The sequence below is a fragment of the Nycticebus coucang genome, chromosome 8 (assembly GCF_027406575.1).
Source record: "Nycticebus coucang isolate mNycCou1 chromosome 8, mNycCou1.pri, whole genome shotgun sequence".
NCBI classification, from domain to species: Eukaryota; Metazoa; Chordata; class Mammalia; order Primates; family Lorisidae; genus Nycticebus; species Nycticebus coucang.
Genome location: NC_069787.1, coordinates 84,657,443 through 84,684,196, shown reverse-complemented (window position 1 = coordinate 84,684,196; position 26,754 = coordinate 84,657,443). Strand labels below are relative to the sequence as shown.

Here is a 26,754-nt window from a genome sequence, read left to right as displayed (position 1 = left end):
TAAGATTAACATCAGAAGAAATGCGTTGGGAGAATGGAAGGATAAAAATAATAACCCTCTCCTTTCACAGTACAGATATTCTGTCAGAGTCACCATTCCTCCTCTCTCTGAGGCACAGGAATCAAGGTCAACATTTATTCAATCTGTCCCTATGGTCCATAATCTGAATCAATAAATTAATGCCTTCCAGTTTTGTTAGACAAAAAGCAATGGACCTGGACCTTTGAAGTATGCACTACAGTGTTTAGCAGAAAAAGAGAAACCACACTAGGTATTTCAACCAGAGGGGATTTAATGCAGGGAGTTGATTACACAAGTTGGTAAGGCTGAAAGAGGACCATTGAAATAATCTGGATATTAGTAAACACAGGAAGCAGCTACTAACCTTAGGGCTGGGGGAACAAAAGGGAAGAGATGGTGTTACCAGAACCTAGAAGCTTTGCTGGGGGACCCCCCACGGCTGGCGCCTGGCCCTCTGAGGGGGCTGCTGCGCGGCTGTTGCTTAGGCTTCTGAGGGGGGCGCTGCTTGGCTGGTGGTGGTCGGACTTCTGGGCGGGGACGTGGCGGACGCTCAGTCCTCGGAGGGGACCTTGGCTTGGCTGGTGCTCTGACCACCGCGGGGGGCACAGCTGGCTGGAGCTTGGGCCTCTGAGGGGACGTTGCACGGCGGCTGGTTCTGAGAGGGTCAAAATAAGCTGGAAGCTGGAGCCGTGGCTCTCGTCTGCTGCTTAAGAGATGCTGGCAGGAGCTGGAAACCGGAAGTCCCTGCGCCCCCTCCCACCGTCCAGTCTCCTGGAGTGCCTTGCAGCGTCAGAACCTAACCCGGAGCCCCAGCCCCAGCCCCAGGCCCAGCCCCACGGAGCAGAGCGGGAAGGCGGGTTGAGAGCAGAGACCGCCCCCTGTCGCCAGGCCCCACCGCCATGCGGCTGTGCACCACTCACCTGGTCTTCTGGCAGGCGCAGCAAATCCAGTCCTCCTCTTTCTTCTGGTAGAAGCAGCCGCTCCTACACAGGCTGTATTTCCGATCCACAATCTCCCGCTTGGAGTTGAGGAAGGTGAACGGCGGGCAGCAGTGTATGCTGAAGTGCTCGGAGAACCTCTGGTTCTTGGAGAGTCTGGGACCCTCCTTTCCCGTCTTCTGACTCATCTTACTGGAATTCGCCGGTGCGGGGGAGACAGGGGTGGGGACAGAAACGCAAGTCAGGCAGGGGAGCTCTGTGCTCAAGGATCCCCTCCCTGCCACTCCAAATTAACATTAAGGGTCGCCCCACAGAGCGACAACCTGTCAATTCCTGTCCAACTCTGTGGAAAATAATTCAAGTAAGAGTTCATTCATGTTCGTTTGTGTATTGTTTTAAATCGAGTTTTCTAAGAGAACAAGGAAATGAATTCTGGTTTTCCTCATGTTTCAAAGAACCATTAGGAAAGGGAAAAAATACTGCAATACCAAACATAACTTTGGCTAAATAATATCCTAGATTTAGGAAAGGCCTTTTCTCTAAGAAGTAAAAAATAGTTTATTATTAAAACCACAATCACCGTTCATACAATAAAATAACATGCAACAAGGAAAAAGAACAACTACTGATACACACATCAACCTGTTTGAGTCTCACAAACATACTACTGAAAATACCAAGTCAGGCACAAAAAAATACAAGTCATAGTTCTTTGTATATGAGGTTCAAAAAGAGGCAAAACTAATCTACAATGCCAAAAATAAGAGCATCACTATATTTGGGTAAAGTGGAGCTGACTAAGAAGGGGCACCAGAGAGCTTGCTGGGGGCTGAAAATGCTCTTTCTAGGAATGTGACAAACGCAGAAATAGTCCTACCTAACACCCCAAAACACAGAAGCACACAGGGGACTTATGTACCTATTAATCAACAAGGGTCAACAATACAATAGGCATATACTAGACACTGAGAATGTCCCTACTCCCTACAAACTTAAGTATGTGACTAGAATGCACATGGTGGGCTAATGACCATGAAGCTTATTTATTGAGCCCAAATATGTACAAGTTACTGAGGTAAGTAAGATGGTAGATGAAGTAAATATCCTGCTCATGGTGAGCTCACATTGTAGGTAGGGGAATGTTACACAGATGTCAGTAAGTGCAGTACAAGGTCATTGGAGACACAGATGTGCAGCAGTCATTACAGCCATGTTATGTTGACCAATAGAAATCAAAGGTCAAGGACAGCACAGAGAGTCTACAGATGGACTCCTTGAAGACAGAACATGTGATCTGGGCTATTAAGGAGGACTACATTAAAAACAACTACATTACATTGAGGGCATATTTGATTTTTTTGTTTGTTGATGTGGTTGTCCTCTGCTACAAATGGAACTGAGCTGGGAAGCAAGTAGAGGGGTAGTTACAAATACATTTTTTTCTACCTCCATTTGTGATAGCATTACATCTGTTATGTATGTTACAAATGTTCTTTCCAATGTGTCACTTGCTTTTGTGCAAAAAGAATTAGTTTTATGTAGTTAAATTTCTTAGTTCTTATTCAGAGTTTCACGTTTTGTTTAGGACGATCTTTCCCACTCCATCATCTTTTAAACATACTCATATATATCCTATTTTAAAAGAAAATCATCAGTGGATCCCACTCCTACATCTATTTGCCTCTCTATTAATTTTCTCCTTTCCATAGGCAAAGTTCTTGAAACATTATCAATATTTTTTTCTCCATTTCTACTCCTCCATTCACTCCTCTTGCCCCATGCTCCCATTCTTTTCCTTTCCAAGGAAAAATGGCTCTTCATCGCTCCCCAAAGACCTCCATGCTGCTAAACCACTCGTCTTCTTATTTAGTCCCTCCCTCCCTTATTTTTGCACCTCCATTTTTGATAATGGAGGTGCAAACTACCAAACTAAACTCCACCTAAACTCTTCCCTTTCCTGTGACACCAAATTCTTCTAGATTTCTTCTTCCATCTCTAGCTCTCCTTCTCTATTTCTTTTATATGCTCATCTGCTTTAGCCAAAACTTTCATTTGTTTTTTTGTTTTTTGTTTGGGGGGGGTGTTGCAGTTTTTGGCCCAGATGGGGTTTGAACCTGCCACTCTGGTATATGAGGCTGGCACCCTACTACTCCTTGAGCCACAGGCGCTACCCAAAAACTTTTGTTTTTTATCCAAAAATTTTAATGTAGAGTCCCTCAAGGTTCAATAAATACTAAATGATTGATGGAGTATATTTCACTCATTTAATTCAGAATTTATTGTATATTTAGGTTGTGCCAGACCCAGTGCTCAGTTGATAAAATGGATACAAAGCTGCATCATACTTAATCTAGTCCTGAAGAAACTTACCACCAGTTAGAGATACAGACAAGTATGTGACTAAAATGCACATGGTGGGCTAATGACCATGAAGCTTATTTATTGAGCCCAAATATGTACAAGTTACTGAGGTAAGTAAGGTGGTAGATGAAGTAAATATCCTGCTCATGGTGAGTTCACATTATAGGTAGGGGAATGTTCCACAGATGTCAGTAAGTGCAGTACAAGGGCAGTGTGCTCTGGAACATGAGACCGTGCTGATAAAATAGTGTGGGAAGTTTACAAGAAAGGGGGTAATATGTAGGGCTGGAGCAACAGGTTGAACTCCATGGGTAGAAACCTTTCATCTGATCCTGGGATGTGGCCAGCTAGAGATAAGGGAGGGGGATGGGAATGGCTGATATCTAAGCACAGATAGACAGGGATGAATTAGGCATCCCCTGAGAGCCCTCACCTTGTCTGTGGTACACTGTTGGAGAGGGAATCATGCCAGGATAGAGGTGATGATGTGAGACAAAAGTTACCTGTCATTGGCAAGTGTCTAGCCCTAGTGACTGGGTACATAGTCCAACCACCAGCTGATCAGAGGTCTAAATAGGTAAGAAAGAGGAAGATGTGGGATAGGGTGCCTAGGACATCCATGAGAAAATTGGCATCCAAAACTCAGGAGTTACAGCTGCCACCTTGAGTGCTTTTCTCAAGGGAAGAGTCACAATCTTGGGTGTAGATGAGATGCCTGTGAACTGAGCCAGGAGCCAGGCAAGGAAGGCTCCCAGGAAGAGCTACAGGAGCCCTGCCTTCAAGCTGCCAAGGAAGAAGCCAAAGCAGGTGTACCCAGAGAGGAAGGATAAGCAGCAGCCTCTTAGAAGAAAAATGTCTGGATTTTCAGAAGAAGAGATTACCAGCAATATCCCAAGAAGCTCTTTGTCCAGGTGGGCATTGTGGACCAATAAAGAACTACAGCTAGCTTGGCACCTGTAGCTCAGCATCTAGGGTGCTGGCCACATACACCAGGGCTGGAGGTTTCCAACCCAGCCAGGGCCTGCTAAACAACAATGACAACTACTACAAAAAAAAAAAAAAAAATAGCTGGGTGTTGGTGTTGTGGTGGGCACCCATAGTCCCTGCTACTTGGGAGGCAAGAGAATCACTTAAGCCCAAGAGTTGTAGGTTGGTATGAGCTGTGATGTCATGGCACTCTGCTGAGGGTTATATAGTGAGACTCTGTATCAAAAAGAAAGAAAGAAAGAAGGGAGGGGGAGGGAGGGAGGGAAGGAAGGAAGGAACGAAGGAAGGAAGGAAGGAAAAGAAAGAAAGGAAACGAAACTACGGCTGTTTCACAGGGTCTGAGTCTTTGTAAAGACCCTTAATATCTACCAAGCCCCTCCCCCAAAGCTACACGTCACGATTCACCTCAAGTTTCTCCTCCTGTGGGAGATAATGAAAGAGAATGCTTCAGGACTACGTGCAAGAGTAATTTCCTCAGGGTACTGCCACTTCTCACAAGCAACGCAGACATCCTCAATCCCTCCAGCCTGTGGGGTCTTTTCCTAAATGGCTCGGGCCATCATAAATGACAGAAAATCTAGCACTTGTCCCACCTTTCTAAGAAATAACTGGCATGGGAGGGTGATTTTAAGTCCACTATGACTCTGACTTCCTGCTCTGACTGAATTCTCAATTCCCACTCACTGTTCCAACTGACAGGATCCAGGCCCACTCTGTGCCCATTGGGAGTCTGGTCCCCCCAGACGTCTCTTCCCTCCACGTCCAGCAGGGGGCAGGACCTCTTGTTATTCATTAATGTGTGATTTTTTTAAATTAAATCATAGCTGTGTACATTAATGCAATCAAGGGGTACGATGTGCTCGTTTTATATACAATTTGAAATGTTTTCATCAAACTGGTTAACATAGCCTTCAAGGCATTTTCTTGGTTATTGTGGTAAGACATGTATATTCTACACCTAGTAAATTTCACATGTACCCTTGTAAGATGCACCATAGGTGTGTTCCCACCAATTACATCAATGTGTGATCTTAACCCAAAAAGCAATCTTCTTCCCTGGAAGAACCCTACCATTGTCCTATGGCAATCACCTGAAAGTTTCTCCTGCTTTTAAAATAATATTTTCTCCTTTCCTTAGTAAAATGTTTATATGCTGCAGAAAAACTCTGGCCTATACCTATTTACCCCGCTAGCAGAAATCCAGCATGTCGATGGGGTACATGGGTAACTGGCTGTATATGCTTCCCCCCCAACTCTGGCCCACACCACCATCCAGTTTAAAAATGCTAAGTCCCACATGCTAAACAATAGCAATATCCGCAAGAGTCACCCTTTCCCCACACACCAGAATTGTTAATAAACTATTTGGAAATACAGGCTGTTAAATGGAATTTAGCCTAAAGCTGCCTCCTTCCACATTTTAAGTCCGGCATAAAGATTTCTCTGTATACAGTGAAGTGTAACAGAACTATCTGTGTAAACAGATTGTAACCTACTCTTGCACCAATCATAAGCAGGCAACTGTTCAAACTGTTCAAATAAGGCAAATGCCAAGCTGTAACCAATCCACCTTTCCTGTACCTCACTTCCAGTTTCTGATCATCCATATATATTATCTGCCGCTGTAGCAGCCCCAGAGTCGCTCTGAAGTTATTCTAGTTCTTGTGGCTGCCCATTTCTCAGATCATGTTTTGCTCAGTTGCTCTCTGTTATATCCAATCTATCATGTTTCTTTTAACATAGAAAATAACTAAAGGCAGAGATAAGAAGTGAGTTTACTGAGCACCTGTTGTATGATGGTTGTTATACATACTTTATCTCATCTTTATAGTATGGCATTATGGTCGATAAAGATGAAAGAGGCTAAGAATGTGACTAAGTTCACGAAGCTGGTAAGAGGCAACAGGAAATTTGAATCCGTATCTGTGTGACCCAACCTTTCAAGCTTTTTAACCAGGTCCAGCACTACTCTGTACTTCCCAAATACTCAGCCCTCCTCTCCTAGAAACAACAGTTTAGATGCTGGGTCCAGAATGGACTTCAAGGGACTGGAGATGGGCCCAGGGATGTAATGAGGCTAAATATGTTGTGGGCCCATGTCCTAGAGTGAAAAAGACTCAAAGCTGGAAATAGATCTCTCCAGAAGAAAAAGGTAAAGAATAGAGTTTGGAAATGTCACAACAATATGTTGGCCAGAACCTCCCCACTAGAGCAAGAAGGCCCACAGACAGGAACTAGAATGTTAACTTAGGATGGGTCCTGAGGGAGTGTGACTCACTGCAACTCTTCCCTCTTCAGTCTTTTAGTAGACTTCAAAATCTATAGTCACTGTTGAAAATTAGAAAAGTCAGATGGGTGAAAATAGTACAAATTCATGAATTCTTACCTTGTAGTCAAGCACTTGTAAAATACTTTAACATTTTTCTCTTTGAGAATATTTACATGTAAATACATAGTTAATAAAAAGTGAGACACATACCTTACATAACTTACATACTGCTCAAATTTATATAATTGGAAAATCATTCATTTTTTTCAAATCTTAAACTTAAGATGTAATGTTATCCATAGTATTATGGCTTTTAAAATATGTGACAAATTAGTAATTATAACCTCTGCTATAGTTTGTATTAAATATTTGTATCTTGTCTCATTTTTCTTAAGTATTCTTGTCAGAGGTTATCTACTTCATTATTTTTTTTCAAAAACAATGGTTCAGTGTGGTAATTCCAGCTGTAATTTCAGCATTTAGTGAGGCTAAGACAGGAGGATTGCTTGAGCACAGGAGTATGAGACCAGCCTGGGCAACATCGCAAGACTCTATCTTTACAAAAAAATTAAAAATTTATCCAGGTGTGGTGGCACACACCTATAGTCCCAGCCACTTGGGAGGCTGAGTGACAGGAGGATTGCTTGAGCTCAGGAGTTCAAGGTTACAGTAAACTATGATGGCATTACTACCCTCCAGCCCGGGTAACATAGTGAGATTCTGTCACTTAAAAAAAAACAAACAAGGTCTTAGTTTTCTTGTCTTTACTTTTTCTACTTTATTAATTTCTACATATGCTCATTATTTTTTCTTCCATTTTCTTTATATTTAGATCTTGTTATTTTTTTCTATTGAACCAAACACTTCTCAAATATATATTTATGGCTATGGTTTTTGCACTGTATAACTTTGGCTACATATCATAAATATTAACATAAATTTTTCATCTTCACTTTATTTTAAATATGGATTTCTTCTTAGTTTCATGAATTTTTCAATCTATTGTAAAATTTTGAAATGTATGGAATTTTTTTTACATTGACTCCTAATTTTAATGCATTTAGTCAGAGAAAGTAGTCTGTATGGTGATAACTCTGGTGTTTGTTGAGATTTGCTTTCTGGTCTACTACATAGTCAACAATTTAAAATAGTCTATACATGCTTGAAAAAAAATCTTTGTATTTCTGAAACAATTTGGGACTACCTAATGAAAATAAAAATGTGCACAAACTACAACCTAGGTTTGCTGTTTCTCTTTGGGTACAGCAGACATCCGTGATCCCGACTCAACCTTTCTGCGGAGACCTCCTGTTCCCCTGAATTCCGAACACTTTTTCCATGACACAAACTTCCACTTTGTTGAAACCATTATTTTTTCAGTTGCAAGTAGTCAAATACAATTTCTAATTGATATACTCAGTTACTTCATCTCAAAGTGAAAAATAACAAATAACAATAATATTTAACTCAGAGGGCTTTTGAAAGTGTTAAAGAAAGAGTAGATAAAGAACTGAACCTAGCACTGTAGCTAATGTAAATAACTTACGTAATAAATTCCATTCCCCTTTCACTGACTGATAATTCATTCAAGCGACCTGTCTAATTCTGCTGAATTCTTTAGACACACTCTATTTATCTCACTGTGTATCTCTGATGACATTTAATTTAAGCATTAATCGCATCTTTATTTACTTAAATGGCTAAAAACAAATCATTCTAAACATTGCATGACACTTTCACAACGGATACCACCTAACTGCAGAACAAGGATAATTGTGAGCTAGCTGCAGAATGAAGAGAAAAAGAACTGAATTTGAAACTGTAAAATACGATCTTCTTCTGGCTTTCCAGGTATTTCTATATAATGTAATACTAAAGAGAGAGAAAAGGGAGGCAAGTATTCAAAGCAAGAAAAGGGAGTAAAGGAGAAGACCCCAAGAGAGGAGAACAAAACCTCCCCATTGTTTATTGAGCACCTACTATGCACCATAGGCTTACTAGCTATCATTTATAATTCCCCAAATAACTCTTCCAAATAATCTCTACCATCCCCATTTTAAGCATGAGAATTAAGGCCTGAAGAGCTTAAGTAAACTCTCCAACATCATACAACAATAATTTTTAAAACTAGCAAACTCAGAATGATCAATGTGACTAGTTGACTATGCTATAGTCTCCTTCTTCAATAACAAACCTTGGTTTTATTTGACTGTGATATGTTCCCTGGTAAGTAACTCCCCGAAGAGTAATGATCATGTCTCCCTATATGTAATTCTAAGTCTTTGAGCCCGATATGTAATTCTAAGCAAGTAGCTAGAAACTTTAATGCTACCTTTACTGTTTCACTTCTACTTAATTTTTTCTTTTAAGCCATTGTCAAATCCCTTATTCCGAACAACTGTTCAGTAGATGCTTGATGACAATGAGAGAATGAACAAATGAACACAAGTGTCTCTCACAATAGCTGCAGGACCCCTCTGGCATTCGTTGCCTCTGCCCAAATGCCCTCTCCCAGCCCCACGTTGCATCAGGAACTCTGCTCTGGCTCAGGCAACAACGTTTGCTTAATGCAGGAAGAAATCTTTCTAACTGAACTTAAAAGTTATAAAACTGGGCCAGGGGCAGTGGCTCACACCTATAATCTCAGCACTCTTGGAGGCCGAGGCAGGTGGATTGCCTGAGCTCATGAGTTCGAGACCAGCATGAGCCAAAGCAAGACCTTGTCTCTAAAATCAGCTGGGCATTGTGGCAGGCACCTGTATTCTCAGCTGTTTGCGAGGCTGAAGCAAGAGAATTGCTTAAGCCCAAGAGTTTGAAGTTGCTGTGAGCTGTGATGCCATGGCACTCTACCAAGGGCAACAAAATAAAACTCTGTCTCAAAAAAAAAAAAAAAAAGCCATAAAACTGGGCTCCTCGAGAAGGAAAACAAAAAAGAGATTTTGTGAACAAGCCACACCTTTTCCTAATTCATGCAAATTAATTAGCAAGCTTTAATCAGTACATACATGTTTCATTACATATCCTAGAGATGGCATTAGAATCTTTATAATCACCAGTGTCACGAGCGTTTTTAAACACAGCTTCACCATTCTCTAAGAAGACTGCATAAAATGAGTCTTCTTCCCTCCATTCATCCTTTCTTCCTTTCTATGATCTTTTCTTTAAAGGCAATTAAGATGTAACATTGCCGGGCGTGGTGGCTCACGCCTGTAATCCCAGCACTGTGGGAGGCTGAGGAGGGAGAATCGCTTGAGCTCAGGAGTTCATGACTCGCCTGAGAGACAGTGAGACCCCGACTCATGAAAAAAAAATGGAAAAACCCAGCCGGGCGCCGCGGCGAGCGCCTGTAATCCCAGCGGCTTCCGGAGGCTGAAGCAGCCGGGTGCCCGCAGCCGGAGTCTGATGTTGCCGTGAGCTACCACGCTCACTGCACTCTGCTCAGGGACCCTGTCTCAACAAAAAAAAAGAAGATGTAACTAATTATTTAATAAAAGCTGCAAGTGAACTTCAGTCCTGGGCAGTCTTCTGGAAAAGAAAGGTAATGCAAGTTGTAAGTTGACATGTTGCAGCCATGTACCCCTCCCCATCTACCTGACGCCACAGAAAGTCAAATGCATAAGTGGGTGTAGACTCTCTCTGAGGAATAAAGAGTAAACGCAGGTCAGTATTTGGAAAACAGAACAGCTCTTTGGCTCTTGTCACTTAGATTCCTCACAACCGTGAGCAAGGATCTACCCCTCTCTTGTTAAAAAGAACTCAGAGTGGGAGGGACAGGAGACAAGCTTTTCCTTAACTATCCAGGACCTAAATCTTTTTTTTGAGACAGAGTCTCACTTTGTCACCCTGGGTAGCATGCCATGGCATCATAGCTCACAGCAACCTCAAACTCTTGGGCATAAAGCGGTTCTCTTGCCTCAGCCTCCATGGTATCTGGGACTACAGGTACCTATCACAGCTCCCAGCTACTTTTTAGAGATGGGGTCCTGCTCTTGCTCAGACTGGTCTCAAACTTCTGAGCTCAAGCAATCCACCTGCCTCAGCCTCCCAGAGTGCTGAGATTACAGGCGTGAGCCACTGTGCCTGGCCTTAGGACCTAAATCTTATATGAGAACAATATTCGGGCTTCAGGTATCAAAAGTCCAAAGGAAAGCAATGATTGGTCTCAAGACCTATTAATATGTTATATGGATTCAGGAATGGGAATTTTTAATATATACTTATGAAAATAATTTAAAATTAAAGCAAGAATTTTTTTATTTATTAAATCATAGCTGTGTACATTGATATGATCATGGGACATCATTCACTAGCTTCACAGACCGTTTGACACACTTTCATCACACTGGTTAACATAGCCTTCCTGGCATTCTCTCATTTACTGTGCCAAGACACTTACATTCCACATTTACCAAGTTTCACATATACCCTTGTAAGATGCACCGCTGGTGTAATCCCACCAATCTCCTTCCCTCTACCTCCCTCCCCCCTCCCTCCTCTCCCTTTCCCCCTTCCCCCAATTCTTAGGTTGTAACTGGGTTATAGCTTTCACGTGCAAACCCTAAATTAGTTTCATAGTAGGGCTGAGTACATTGGGTACTTTTTCTTCCATTCTTGAGATACTTTACTGAGAAGAATATGTTCCAGCTCCCCAAAGCAATATATAATTTCAATGCAATCCCTATTAAAGCTCCACTGTCATACTTTAAAGATCTTGAAAAAACAATACTTCGTTTTACATGGAATCAGAAAAAACCTCAAATAGCCAAGACATTACTTAGAAAGAAAAACAAAGCAGGAGGAATTACGCTACCAGACTTCAGATTATACTACAAATCGATAGTGATCAAAACAGCATGGTATTGGCACAAAAACAGAGAAGTAGATGTCTGGAACAGAATAGAGAACCAAGAGATGAATCCAGCTACTTACCGTTATTTAATCTTTGACAAGCCAATTAAAAACATTCAGTGGGGAAAAGATGGTGCTGGGTGAACTGGCTGGCAACCTGCAGAAGACTGAAACTGGACCCAGGCCTTTCACCATTAACTAAGATAGACTCTCAATGGATTAAAGATTTAAACTTAAGACATGAAACTATAAAAATAGTAGAAGAGAGTGCAGGGAAAACCCTTGAAGAAATCGGGCTGGGCGAGTATTTTATGAGGAGGACCCCCCCGGGCAATTGAAGCAACTTCAAAAATATACTACTGGGACTTGATCAAACTAAAAAGCTTCTGCACAGCCAAGGACACAGTAAGTAAAGCAAGCAAACAGCCCTCAGAATGGGAGAAGATATTTGCAGGTTATGTCTCTGACAAAGGTTTAATAACCAGAATCCACAAAGAAATTTTAAATTTATTAAAATTTAGCTTATTTACACAAAAACCCCACAACTTTTCTATTTCTCTGTAATTGTGAAATTGATGAAATATGAGAAGCTTACTCCATGCTGATTATCGGCTGGAAAAGAAAAGGAAAGGGAGAGAGTAACTGAACCTCTGAATTTATAGTGCCTTGATGGCTTCTGGTTTAAGCCATCTCTCCCTAGTTAGTAGTCATTTAGAGTTCAGGTCCCTAAGAGAACACACTATTTCTCACCTTCCTCCCTTCCCTTTCAAGATGAGTAAGAGTAGGGAGAAGCTGAGTATCCTCATGGCCTCCTCATGGCCATGGAAGGGCTGGCAGGTCTGGGTGGTGACCTTCTCTGTTGGACTCTGTGCCTTATCTGGCCTCACTCGCCCCTTAGCATGAATGACATATATTGCTGCTGACCACTTGACCAGACCACAGCCCTTGGTATCAGGCTCCTGACTCAGTAGCCTCCTATTCTGGTCCAGCTGTCCTCGTGGCTCCTCCACATTACCCTGGGAAACTCCTGGTTCCCATGCATGCCATGCACAACAGGTGGGGAATTAAGAACCCTGTCCTGGGGTCATCGGCCTAGACAGCATCCCAACCAAAGCTGTGCTCTCACTTGTGGGCCACACTGGATGTGGCTGAGGGCAGGCCTCTTCAAGAGGCTTATAACCTGTGCCACACTACTCCTGTCTAAATGTGGCACTACCCCTCACACTCATGCACAGAATTAAAACCTATCTGAGGCTCAGCGCCTGTAGTACAGAGGTTACGTACCAGCCACATACACACCGAGGGTGGCGGGTTCGAACCCAGCCCCAGCCAGCTAAATAACAATGACAACTGCAACAAAAAATAGCCAGGCATTGTGGCGGGCGCCTGTAGTCCCAGCTACTTGGGAGACTGAGGCAAGAGAATCGCTTAAGCCCAAGAGTTTGAAGTTGCTGTGAGCTGTGACCCCACAGCACTCTACCTAGGGCAACATAGCGAGACTTGTCTCAAAAAAAAAAAAAACCTATCTGGGTGATTCTACCATACTATCCCCCACAATAGACATCTGCCTCCTTTGCTTTTTCTCTCTTTCTCTCTCTCTCTCTCCTTTCCCATTTTTCTTTGGGTAGAAGGACTCTTTTCCACTTCCTCCTTCTCTCAGAGGACTTTACCTCGATCGTATCTTCTTCCTACCTGAGGGTACCAAAGCTGAGGCTTAATTCTCTTGGCATAAAATCATCCACTTTACACTATTAAGGAAACTCTGCTGCGGGTTGTTTGGCATGGTATGTGAGCTGCCAGATCATTTGGAACTAAGGATTATGAAGAACAAATACACGTTATTTTGGTTAGGTATAGAGGCTCACACTGGTAATCCTAGCACTCTGAGAGGTCAAGGCAGGAGCATCGCTTGAACTCAGGAGTTCGAGATCAGCCTGAGAAAGAGTGAGCACTGCTTTCACTAAAAATAGAAAAATTAGCTGGACATTTTGGCTGGACATGGCACATATTTGTAGTCCTACCTACTCAGCAGGCTGAGGCAGGAGGATTGCTTGAACCCAGGAGTTTGAAGTTGTGAGCTAGGCTGATGTCATGGCACTCTAGACAGGGAAATAGAGCAGACTCTGTCTCAAAAAATAATGTTATTTTAATATTCCTTACATCATACCCATTGGCAAGCATGGGTTGTAGTGAATAATTGTACTATTGACTGAGAGCTGTCTATGAAGCAAACACTCTTCTATGTGCATGACATTTACTAATCTATGGAGGCCTAGTAATACTAGGAGGTAGATATTATTACATTTATCCTTATTTTACAGATAAGGAAACTGAAGCCCAGAGATGACAGGTCAATAAGAATCAGCACAACTCGCAAGTGACCAGTGAGGCCAATGGTCTGCTGTGATCCATACAGGGCACATGGGGTCTCTGTGGCTTTATCGACTGGTCATTCCCAGTCCGGTCACATCACTCTGATGTGCCTACCACTAGAGAAAGGGTGAAGATGATTCTAACAAGTTACCTACCCCAGCCCTCTTCTTTTGCTTCCACTTTAAGAAATAAAATGTGAAAGAAGTTCTCTTCCACAATCTAAAAATGTATGACATGAATTCACTAAGTGGAGAAGGCTTGAGGAAAGTGGGTCATGTTCATCCTAGACCTTTCCTGTCATTTTCCACAATTTCTTCCAATAGATGACTATAGTTTCTCTTTAAAACCCACACCAACACCCTCTGTGACTTAATAATTAGAAGTATTGTAAGGAAGAAATAGAAGTAACCAATTATTGCAATTATTATTATTGCAATTTTTATACATTGGTTTCAAAAACAAGACGAAATGTCTAACATTTAGAATATGGAATCATTTCAAAGCACGAAGAATTAACTTCAAGTGCTTAAAATATTTATAAATCTTAAATGAGTTTTTGTTAAACCTTGTCTCCCTTTTATAATCTAATATTTACTTTCTGAATATCAACACCCTTGAGAGCAATAAAATTTTTTGACCTTTCATTCTATGAGGAGAGACAGAGATAAAAACATATTTTCAGTAATAATGTGAGAATATGCATGAAAAATCATAAGTGGGATTTTATTTACTGTTAGGGACAAGAGGAGGCAGGTAAGAAAATCCCAAACTTAATTTTTGCATACTCCCCAGAAACAGGGGTGGTCAAGAAATTGTCAAAACAGAAATAGTGAAGCATTCATTATTCTTTAACTTTCATAAAGTCACCCCAGCTTATTAAAGAAGAGAGGATGGCAAAGTAATCTTTGCATATTTGCAAAAATACGATGTTAATCAGTAAGGACTGGTTTGTATTTAATTTTATATTGTTATATGGTTTATCATGAAAATATTATGTAGTCATTTGAAGCCAACTGAATATTTGACAGCTTTTTTCTTTTTCTTTCTTTTTTTTTTTTGAGACAGAGTCTTACTTTGTCGCCCTCAGCAGAGTGCCGTGGCTTCCCAGCTCACAGCAACCTCAAACCTTTGGACTCAAGAGATTCTCTTGCCTCAGCCTCCAAAGTAGCTGGGACTACAGGTGCCCATCACAATGCCTGGCTATTATTTTGTTGTTGTTGTTGTTGTTATTGCTGTTTAGGAGGCCCAGGCCAGGTTTGAACCCACCAGCCCCAGTGCATGTGGCTGGCGACATAACCACTGAGCTACCGGTGCCGAGCCTTGACAGCTATTTTAAAAGCTGTGCATAAAGAAGTTGTACTGACATAAGAAAATACTTCTATATTATCAACTGAAAATGGCAGAAAGCAGATTATTTATTGCATGGCACCAACTCTGGACAGCCATCCCAGCTATAATCAGCTAAGACTCAGTATGGCAGTCCACTTCACAAGAGCTCTGTCAGGTACCTGAAGTCACCTAGACAGGCAGCATCTCAGCAGGAGCTGGGATGCGAACAGGGTGCCCTCCATAAAGTACAACTGTCCTTGCCTAGAATAGATGTTAGTACACTGGAGCAATTCTGGGTGCTAATTTTAAGGCTGGTGAGGATCCTCTGAACTGCATGTAGGAGCTATTGTGACAACTTTTTTATGGCCACAATAGACCCCACTGACAGAGAAGGACAGATAACATTCAACTACATGTATAAAAAATATACCAGTGACTAAAGGTACATGCAGCCAAATACAACACTAACACTCCCTCATCCATTTGAAGATTTATTGAGTACTCTTAGGTGCCAGTGGTAAATAAGACAACGAAGGTTTCTCTACTCACAGAGACAGGACAAGGAGAAAGAGACCCTAACAGATCACCGTTTACCCCATGAATAGCATATACCATGTAAAACTGAAATGTGATTCAAGCTCTGAAGGAAAGGAACTGAGTGCTAGAGAAAATGTAATGTAACAGTAAGACAAATTTAGACTGAGGGGTTAAGGAAGTATTCCTGAAGAAATGATACTTAACTTGAAATCCAAAAGATGAGTGGGCCAGGTGCAGACATGTAATTCTAAAACTCTGGGAAACAGAGACAAGAAGATTGCTGGAAGACAGGAGTTCGAGACCAGCCTGAGCAACATAGATAAGTGGGCTCCATCCACACATGGAGGCCCTGAGAATTGATGTGCTCGAGAAACTAGAGAAGGGGGTTGGCTGGAGCACAGTGAGGAAGGATGACATCTAGGCTGGGGTGTGCAGTGTGGGCAAGACTGAGCCGGGCCTTGCAGGTAAGTTAAATTAGGATGGGAAGAGTAGGCAGGCACTGGGAGGTCTTGATAAGAGGAGATAAAGCTTCCTATTTACGTTCCATGAAGATCACTCAGTCTCTTTGCAACATAGATTGGGAGGAGGCACAAGTGCAAACAACAAAACCAGTGAAAGATAACAGAGACTTGGACTCCAGCAGCGGCACAGGAGGTTGATTTCAGAGACAAAATTAATAAGACTTGAGGGCAAACTAGATGTGGGTTTGTTGGAAATGATAAGACTACCAGGCTATGGCTTACACAAGTGCCCAGTGCAGCAATTTACTGAGTGCAGAAGGCTGGTGGGGAAGGAAGTAAGAATACAGTTCAGGGCATTGATTTGTTCAACAAATATCAATTGGGCACCAACTGGGTGCCAAATAGATTAAATCTAAGGTGCTGATAGGAGTATAAATACGATGAGGCTAGCCAATAAATTTGTCTGAGATAGAAGTATTAATACATGCCTCAAAATTGCTGAAGGTCAGGGGAACCCAGCAATGAACAGGACCTGCACACTGAAAGTAGACAAGAAAGTGCTGATGTCCAGGACGACACAAAAGAAATTAGGTAGATAACCAAACATTTTTTTAAGGTGGGAGAATGGATGAATGGAAAAAATGAAGGATCAAAATTTTAGTCTTAAAGATGTTCAGTCTGAAAAACTTGTGCAGCCTCCCAGTGGCTGTGAAAGGAAGTGATTGGTCATGTGGGTCAAGACATCTTGAGAGAGGGCCAGAAATACATTTTAACTGTATTTGATATATAAGTGAGATTTACAGCCAATGGAACACATAAGAACACCCAAGAAGAGAAGGAGTATGAAAAAAAATAACTGAAAAAGTTTTTATTCACAAAAGCAACAAGAATCATGAAATACCTAGGAATAAAGCAAAAGCTAAAATGTGTAAATCTTCATGGGGAAAAAATTCAAAACTTCAGTGAAAGCATAAAAGAAGGTGTAAATAAATAGAAAGAAAAATTGTTCCTAGAAATGGTCTTTATCATGAGGATGCAAATTTTTCCAAAGTTAATTCATAATTCATACTGAAATCACCACAGATTTTTTGACGCATGTGACAATCTGATCTGACTGAAGAACAGAGAACCAAGAATCAGTAAGAACGTTCTGGAAAGAATGACAGGACTTTTCAGACCAGATATCAAAACATACTACTAAGAGATAGTAATTAAATAGTATGGCAATAGTATGTCTACTAGAAGTAGACAAATGGAACAGTGGCATAGAAAACAGAACTCACAAACAAATCTATATAAACAAGAGTCCTTGATATATGATAAGAAGGTTTTTTTGTTGTTGTTTGGTTGGTTGGGTTTTTTTTTTTTTTCTTTTTTGAGACAGCCTCAAGCTGTTGCCCTGGGTAGAGTGCTGTGGTGTCACAGCTCACGGCAACCTCCAACTCCTGGGCTCAAGCAATTAATTCTCCTGCCTCCACCCCCCAAGTAGCTGGGACTACAGGCACCCACCACAACACCCGGCTATTTTTGGGTTGCAGCCGTCATTGTTGTTCAGCGGACCTGGGCTGGATTCAAACCCTCCTGCTCAGATATATGTGGCTGGCACCTTAGCCACTTGAGCCACAGGCGCTGAGCCTGGTAAGGATGTTTTTATATGTGAGTGGGGAGATTAATTCTTCCATAGTATTGATATAATTAACTTACAAGATGCTATAATTGATTACATCAAAGTTAAAAACTACTGGCGGTGCCTGTGGCTCAGGGAATAGGGCACCAGTCCCATATACCAAGGTTAGCGAGTTTGAACCCACCCCCCACCAAACTGCAACAAAAAAATAGCTGGGTGTTGTGGCAGATACCTGTAGTTCCAGCTACTCAGGAGGTTGAGGCAAGAGAATCACCTAAGCCCAAGAGCTGGAGGTTGCTGTGAGCTGTGACTCCACGGCACTCTACCGAGGGCGACAAAGCGAGACTCTGTCTCAAAAAAAAAAAAAAATTAAAAACTACTGTGTATGAAAGGACACAATAAACATGGCCAAAAGATAAGCAATACGGGGAGAATAAAACACATACAAATATACAAAGAATTACTATCCAGAATCTTTAACGAACACCTGCACAATAAGACGACCTAGAAAAAATTCAGGCAAATCACGTAAACAGGTAATTTACAGAAGAACAAGCAGTGGATGAGTTATAAGCATAAGAAAGTACATTCACACTCAACATTTATCAAGACATAAATTGAAACAACTGATGCCATTCTACAACCACCAGGTTGGTAAAAGTGAAGTGAAGTCAAGTTGTAGGCAAACAACACAAGCACAGCTGACGAGCATAAAGCTCAGAAGAGCCACTAGGGAGGACAAGCTGGAAGTAGGTAGTAGAGCTGAAAGCAGGCATGTAAAGACTCAGGAATTTCACTTCTAAATAGTAATATATACATATCTTAGAGAAATTATAATATGTATGCACAGAGACGCTTATAAAACAATGTTGACTTCAGCTTCAATTGAAAAATAAAAACCAAAATATAAACTACACGTTCATTAGAGAAATGGATAAAGTGTGATATTCATACAATGGAATTCTGTGCAGCAATTTAAAATAATTAACTGGATCTCTATACATGGACTTGACCCTTTCAACAAACATACTTCTGAATAAAAAAATTGAAGAAATGAGAAGATAAAACAGAGACTGTGTAAAATACATCTCTGATGATATCTTAGGTAAGACCCCTATAGGATATTTATCATTATTTATTTTTATCTCCTCTTAGAGAAATAATAGACTTAATGAGAGCAGGCACTTTGTTTCCCATTCCGTCTTCAGTGCCTTGTAGGGTTCTTGGGGCACAGAAAGCCTTCAATGTACATTGCTGTTTTCACTTGGCTTTTTGTGTGTCTTTTAAAAAAAAATACATTGCTGTGCTTTTCTTTGTAGATATGTGCCTGTTTGTGTTTGTATGTTTTCTTTTTGCCATTATTTTTTACACAAAAACATAACATGTATCTCTTACTTTTCTCACTTAATCATATTATCTTTCCATAGAAACACAAAGAGCTTCTCCATTCCTTTTTATAGCTGCCCAAAATTCCATTATAAAACAACTCTTAATTAACTAATCTCCTAAATGAACAGTTTGGCTGCATTCCATTTGTTATTACTACAGATGATGCTGTAGGGAGTAAAAGTGCACATCTATCATTTCACACATGTGACTTTCTGAGGGATAAAATCCTAAAAATGGGGTGACCAGATAAAAGAATCTATGTATTTGTAATTTTGTAGATTTTGATAGATTTGCCAGCTTTCTCTCCATGTGGTTTATACAAATTATTATTCCATAATAAACATATGATAATGCCCATTTTGCTGTGATCTTAACAACAGAGTGGCTTATCAAATCTTTGGATTTTTTGCCAATCTGATAGGTAGAATGTTTCCTGATACAAACTAAATAAAGTAAATCTCAAAATGGTTTAAATTAGGTAAGTCTATAAGTCTAATTTGCCATATTAACAAATTAAAGGGAAAATGACTTGTAGTAGATACTAAGAAATTTAATATCCATTCATGATACTCTTAGCATAAAGGAAAGGGTAGAAAATGTCCTCCGCCAGTGAAATCTTAGAAACATTTTATCTAAACCAGACACTGCAGCAAGGACACCACCAATCATTACTACAATTCAACCTAGCACTTGAAATCCTAGCCAAAACACAAAAACAAAAAACAACCTGTGAAGATCTGGCCCTGTGGCTCACACCTGTAATCAATCCCAGCACTCTGGGAGACCGACACAGGTGCATTACTTGAGCTCAGGAGTTCGAGACCAGCTTGGGCAAAAGTGAGATCCTGTCTCTACTCAAAAGAGAAAAACTAGCCGGGCATTGTGGCAGGCACCTGTAGTTTCATCTACTCAGAAGGCTGAGGCAAGAGGATCACTTGAGCCCAGGAGTTTGATGTTGTGAGCTATGATGCCACAGTGGCACTCTAGTGTAGGGCAACAGAATGAGACTGTCTAAAACAAAAAGAAAAAAAATGAAGCTATGAGACTCTACAAGCTATTAGAACTAAACAGAATCCAGCAAGATTTCTGGACACAAGATCAATATACAAAAATCAACATCATTTCTATAGAACGGGAAAATCCAATTAGAAAATATGAAATAAAAGAAGCCATTCACACTGACCATGAAACTATGGGCACCTACAGGTAGAAATATATCTGATGAAAAAAAGAAATACTTGACACCATAAGTATGCTGAATAGCTCCAAGAAAATCTATAAATTTAATGTGATTCCAATCAATATCAGATTTTCATATAATTGATAAAATAAACCTATAGTTTTTATGGAAGTATGAAGAACCAAGACCAGCCAAGGCAATTTTGAATAAGAAGAAGGTTTTGTCCTACAAAGTAGCAACACTCCTAATAAATTATACTAATTAAAATAGTTAAGTATTGGCTTGAAAAAAGACCAGGGGACCAATGGAACAGGATAGAGAGCCCAGAAACAGACTCCCAGATGTATAGTAGCATAGTTCATAACAGGGGGAGCTTTTTTCTTTAATTAAAAAGTGGATGGACTTCAAAAGAAAAACAAACTGAAATTAGACCAAGGACCCTAGTAAGATTGATAATAGCAATCACGTAGCAGGAGATACAAGCCAGGCGCAATTCAAGGGCATTATGTATATAACCATTTCATCCTCATGATCTCATAAAACCCCATGCTGCAAATGAGAGACACGGAGAAATCAGATCACTCATCTGAGAACACAGAGTTAGTAACCAAGGTTCCAAGATGCCAGCTACGATAAACTAAAATATTCCTAATATTCCTAAAATATTCCTGAATATGTTCCTTCTAACACAACAAATGGCAAGAGGAGGAAAGCAAGCTATAAAGGTTATTTTGTAGAATGAAAGGATTATTTTACACCATAACCTCAAGTTACAAATTAAAACACCAATGCTGACTTAGAATAAAATATTCTCACACATAAAAGTATAAAGTTTTAGAAACCAGGATGTTTAAAGTAAATGCAAACTATAAAAAAAAAATAGAAAAACAGGTAAATCATTTTAAAAAGGAATCTTAAATGGCTAGCAATCATATTACAAATATGTTTAACTCTGTAGTACTCAGAGAAAGGGGAATAACATTAAAGAAGGTCATTTTGTGTCCACCTGGCCATCAAAAACAGATGAAAAAACGACTTTGCAGTAGCAGGAAAGACGGCCAATCAGAGGCTCTGGAGAGAGGCAGGGAAGCACAAACACTGACTGGGTGTGCACTGGGGTGAAGAACTGACACTGGCCTGCGAGCCTTGGGCTGTCAGAAGGAACCCACACTCCCTGCAAGTGAGAAGTATATGGGTGCTTGTAGAAGAGCTATTCTGGAATAAAAACTGGGGATTCAAAGCTTCCACCTCAGGCTTGAACTCTCATTAACATATCGCTAACCACCACCTTCTAAACACTGCTCAGCCCCAACTCCTCCATTGTAAGGAAAATGATCAATTTTTTTTTGGATATATTTATTTTATTCATTTCTGTTTATTATATATTGCTTTCTTTTTTTCCTCCCTGTTCTTTTTCTTTTTTTGGCCAAAATAAGAAACTTACTCACAATATCACATAGATGGTCTTATACTAAGGAGGAAAAAAAGTATAAAATATGTACAAAAGGGGCAGCGCCTATGGAGCAGTGGGTAGGGCGCCGGCCCCATATGCTGAGGGTGGTGGGTTCAAACCCAGCCCTGGCCAAACTGCAACAAAAAAATAGCCGGGCGTTGTGGCTGGCACCTGTAGTCCCAGCTACTTGAGAGGCTGAGGCAAGAGAATCGTGTGGGCCCAGTAGCTGGAGGTTGCTGTGAGTTGTGATGCCACAGCACTCTACCAAGGGCAATGGAGTGAGACTCTGTCTCTACAAAAAATATATATATATGTACAAAAGTAACTCAAAATCCATTGTATTTGACTTTAAAGTTAGAGTGAAAATAGATAACAACGTACAATGTTAAGTGAAAAGAATATTACCAAGCAGTATATGAAAGAAAAGTCCCAATTTGGTCGAGGAAACATTTTTTATAATACAGAGGGTGCCAAAAAATATACACACACCTTAAGAAAGGAAAAAACTACCAAAATTGCAACACTCAACCTATACCAATAACATTTGTTATCTTGTATATTGTGTCTGTATCTCTTGTAATTGCAGAAGTCAAATGTGACTTGAGTATTACAATTTCAATACAGTCCCCCCAAAATGTGTGTACAGAAAATGATCAATTGTTATGCAGAGTAAATTCATCCCACATTTGCTAGCTCTCTTAGAGACCTTTAGTAGTCCCTAAAACCCTAGTAATCCTCTCTCGGGCCAGATGAGATGGTTTCTTGAGTGTGGATTTACACAGTAAAAGACAAGGTTCGGTGTTAGTCCACAGTAGCAAAAACACAAAAATGTAGCGTGTGAACGTTGGTTGTGATGAGGGAAGCAGCTATAAGCTTGTAGTGACTATTACATGTTCTTTCTAAGGATACTGCTTTCCATTTGTCCTTGTTTATCCACCTATCTCCTTGGCAACAATTATATTGACAAATTAGTGCAATGAGTGTTGAACCATAGATTGTTGGTGACAAACCAGTGCCAGGTAATGGAAAATTTCATACACATATTTATTTGGAATCAGGGTGCTTTTCCACAGACAGCAGCAAGATGTCAAAATTTAATACTGATGTGGGGTCTTGCCAAGACCATGAAAAAAATAACAGAATAAGAGGGTCCTAATTACCTCAGAGGTAATAGTCCATATGGGCACACAAAACAATGCCATGTTAAACACTCTCATTGCTTTGCTTTGTTTTAGGCAACAAGGACAAACTGAAGTGGTCCAAGAGACACCCTGCCCACCGACGACTGTCTCCTGGAGCTGTGAGAGACCCTGTCTGATGAACAAACTCCACCTGGAAGTGGCTATTCTAGAAAAAGGAAAAAGTGTGATGTAAAGTTGATGTCCTTAGCAGATAATATATTTAGCAAGTATTTCAGGATTAAAACCTTGATAAACATACAAGAAATAGGGGATGGGGATGACGGTATATGACACACCTTTTGGGGGCAGGACACAATTCTAAGAGGGACTCTACCTAACAAATGCAATCAGTGTAACCTAATTCTTTGTACCCTCAATGAATCCTCAACAATAAAAAAGAAAAAGAAAAAGAACAGTAGTTTTATGAATGTTATTTAAATAACATGACACCCTTTGTTATCTTATATCTAAAACTACACACATACAATATGTGATGTAGGAACAAACAAATTTATGCTGGGATTGTATGTGGATGAATAATCCCACAATGTTCTACAGGCTGTGGAAGCCAAGAGAGTCCAGTGGACTCTCCCTATTTATCCTGTCTCTAAACTCATTTTTCTCTAGTCTATTCTCCATGTTGCCATGAAGATAATGTAAAATTTATCATATCTACCCTTAGTCACAAACTGCAAGGGTCCTATCAGTTACAGAAACAAGTCCTTGCTTCTTAATTAATATGGCACATAATAGTCTTCATGATTTGATCCCTGTCCACATTTCCCTTACCTCCCACACCACCCCTCACTGGTATGGGACAGAAGCATTATCCTGGCATAAAAGGAATGTACCTTTGAGTATACTGTTTCCTTTGCCTGGAATATCTTGTCCCCCATCATGTTCGAATAGTAAATACTTAATCACCCTTAACAACTCAGTTCGGGTCTTAGCTTATCAAAGGATTTGTCCTTCCTCTGGGCTATCTCTACAACTTATACTTCTATTAATGGACCAGGTTATTAATAATGTAGCTATATACCTAGGCTGTCAGCATACACTCCTTAACAGCAAGGTTTCTGTCTGAATCCTTGGGGCTCTGTTGTACCATCCAGTCAATGAGTGAATGTTAATGCTGAATTGGATAGAAAATATCTTAAAAATCTCCAGGTTTGGGCGGTGCCTGTGGTTCAGTGGGTAGGGCTCCATATACCGAGGGTGGCAGGTTCAAACCCAGCTCCGGCCAAACTGCAAACAAAAAATAGCTGGGCATTGTAGTGGGCGCCTGTAGTCCCAGCTACTCGGGAAGCTGAGGCAAGAGAATCGCCTAAGCCCAGGAGTTGGAGGTTGTTGTGAGCTGTGATGCCACGGCACTCTACCAAGGGCGATAAAGTGAGACTCTGTCACTTAGGAAAAAAAAAAATCTCCAGGTTCTTCTGTTCCCTGGGATGCCATGTGGGACTCAGACTACTTTTGTCAAATTCTAGGAACAACTCCGTTATGAATTAAAGTTTTAACATAAAACAGTGCCTCCATGGAAAACATTACTATTTCAATGTGTGCTTGGATTTAGAATCATTTGCCTTTTTTAATACAGTGTTTGTGTTGTAAGAAATCAAGATTATATGTTTTTCCCATGAAAATGATGGGATTTTGAATGTACACATACAGGTTAAACAAAATCCTTTCATAATTCTTTCTTGAAGGATGAGGAAGGCAACCAATTTTCTAGATTGCATTATTTTATAAAAAATAAATGCTAATTTGATCTGTAGTCATAGCAGGGGTCATAAGAAGAGAACTCAGATTGCCTGATGGGCTGATTTTTACAACTAGTAGGTGGTGATAATTACTAAGATGTCTTGGTTGTCCAAGGGTGCCAGTCTTAGATAGATGAAAAAGAGGCTGGACTGGAGACACTGTTGAAATAAACACTGGATTCCTGACCACCCCTTTTCCCAAAATTTGTTTTACGTAAATGTAAAATTTAATCTGCCAAATATACAAGTTGAATTTGTGGAGCATGTTTTACCTGGGTGCTGCACAGTCAACAGAGGTTCTTGAAATGATCGATGGGTACAGTTAAAAATGGGCCCACACCCTGGCCAGAGAGGTGGGAATAGGATAGGATAGGGCAAAAAGAAGCAGCCTCAGACACAGGGGACTGGCCAGGGGCAAGCCTTGACCCTCATGGACCCACGGTATGGACTCCCACATGACAGCCCCTCTCTGAAGGAGCACCCAGGCCACATACAGGGGCTGGTTGTCACAGCTTGTCAACAGCCACCTCCTGGCACAACCATCCACTAATGTGCAATCTACCAGACAAATGGAAGCTCCTCTTACCCCACCTCCCAGGCACCCTTCAACAAGGGTTCTGAAGTTTAAAACAGTGAAAACCTTCAAATGGTTACATATGAAGTGCTGTCCTGCATCTTTCTGTCTCAAAGAGGGTAGCTGCCCCCCAGAACCCCCACATTCCCCCAGTTTCTGTGCCAAGAAGAGGAGGCAATCTCAGGCTGTGGCAGGCTTCTAGCCATGGGGGGCTGCTGCAGCCCCACCAGGGCACGGGGTGAGTGAGACACAGCAGAGGTCCTGGCGGCATGGCCCAGTTTCCTGGCATCTCTTCCCACAGGTCATGCTTATTTATTCAGGGAGAGCAACCGCATTCATTTTCCTGACAATGTGGCATCATCTTCTGCTTTCCTTTCCTCCTCTTTCTTCCTGGCAGCTTCCTCCCACTGTTTCCCGATGATTGCCAGCCAAGCAAGGTCAGCCTTGGCTTGCTCAGTCTTCCCAGATAAATTCATCCTCATACAATGTTCTTTTGCTTTCTGTTTCTCAATTTCTTCTCATTCCATCCTTGAAAGCTCATTTGGCCCATCTAGATCCACTTGTGTGACCTTTTTGGTGTCTGTGTCACCCGGTTGAGGTTCTTGATGCCAATGAGCCCTTCCACATCTTTGCTGGTAGTCATCTTCTTCATCCTCACTCTTATCTGAGTCTAGAGATCTCTTCTCCTTTTGAGGGTCTCCTGCAGCCCCATCTCCACCTTCTTTTCCTTGTTCCTCTTCTTCTCTGGTTTTTTCCTTTCAGCCTGGAGCTGTGCATCTGTCTCCTCAGGGCTCACGTACTGCCTTAACCGACCTTTATGGCTTCCCTTTCTCCCTTCTTTAGGCATCGCAGGTCCTTCTTTTCCCAAATTTCAGGTCCAAGACCATCATCCAAGTTACCTAACAGCAGTTACACTGGTAGATTCCTTGGTCAGATGAAATGTCACTTATCTTTGTTCGACTTTGCAATCTGTATACCTCCATCTTTATATTTACCATATTATATGGAAATCAATCATCAATTCAAAAAAGCAGTTGCTGAGCACATATGATGAGGCAAACACAATGTTAGTTCCTGACAATATGACCATGAACAAAGACTCTGACCTCAGGGAGTGCATACTTTAGCAAACAGAACAGATGTTAAACAAGTAACATGTTTAGAAGTAATTTCTTAGAGTTATAATTAGTGACTTGAAGGAAAAGTCCAGTGGGCAATGAGCTCATATAGAATGAGGACTGTAACCAGAATAAGAGGTCAGGGAAGTCTTCTTGGAGGAAAGGAGCCAACGAGTGAGTCAGTGTTATTCTAGCCTAGAGAAGGAGGACTCTGAGAGTATATGTGGGGTGGGGGTGCATTTGAGGACTTAGGGCAAGGCAAGTGTAGCTACAGCATTGTATGTAAGAAGGAAAGTGGATCAGAATGGGCTGGAGAGGAAATCAGACATTGACTTATGACCTGACATGCTT

General features: G+C 41.0%; 1 protein-coding gene and 1 pseudogene across 1 annotated transcript in view; both read right to left on the bottom strand.

Moving 5' to 3' along the window:
- Positions 1-277: 277 nt before the first annotated feature.
- The window catches only part of MOBP (myelin associated oligodendrocyte basic protein), a 39,045-nt gene continuing 12,568 nt past the window's right edge, over positions 278-26,754 (bottom strand). Inside the window, exons 3-4 of the mRNA XM_053600420.1 lie at positions 942-1,151; positions 278-676 (exon numbers count right to left, since the gene is read on the bottom strand). Of these exons, the coding sequence (XP_053456395.1) occupies positions 421-676; positions 942-1,147 (462 nt within the window). The 5' untranslated portion in view covers positions 1,148-1,151 and the 3' untranslated portion in view covers positions 278-420. The remainder of the gene's footprint in view (positions 677-941; positions 1,152-26,754) is intronic.
- Positions 25,594-26,132, bottom strand: LOC128592482 (28 kDa heat- and acid-stable phosphoprotein-like; annotated as a pseudogene).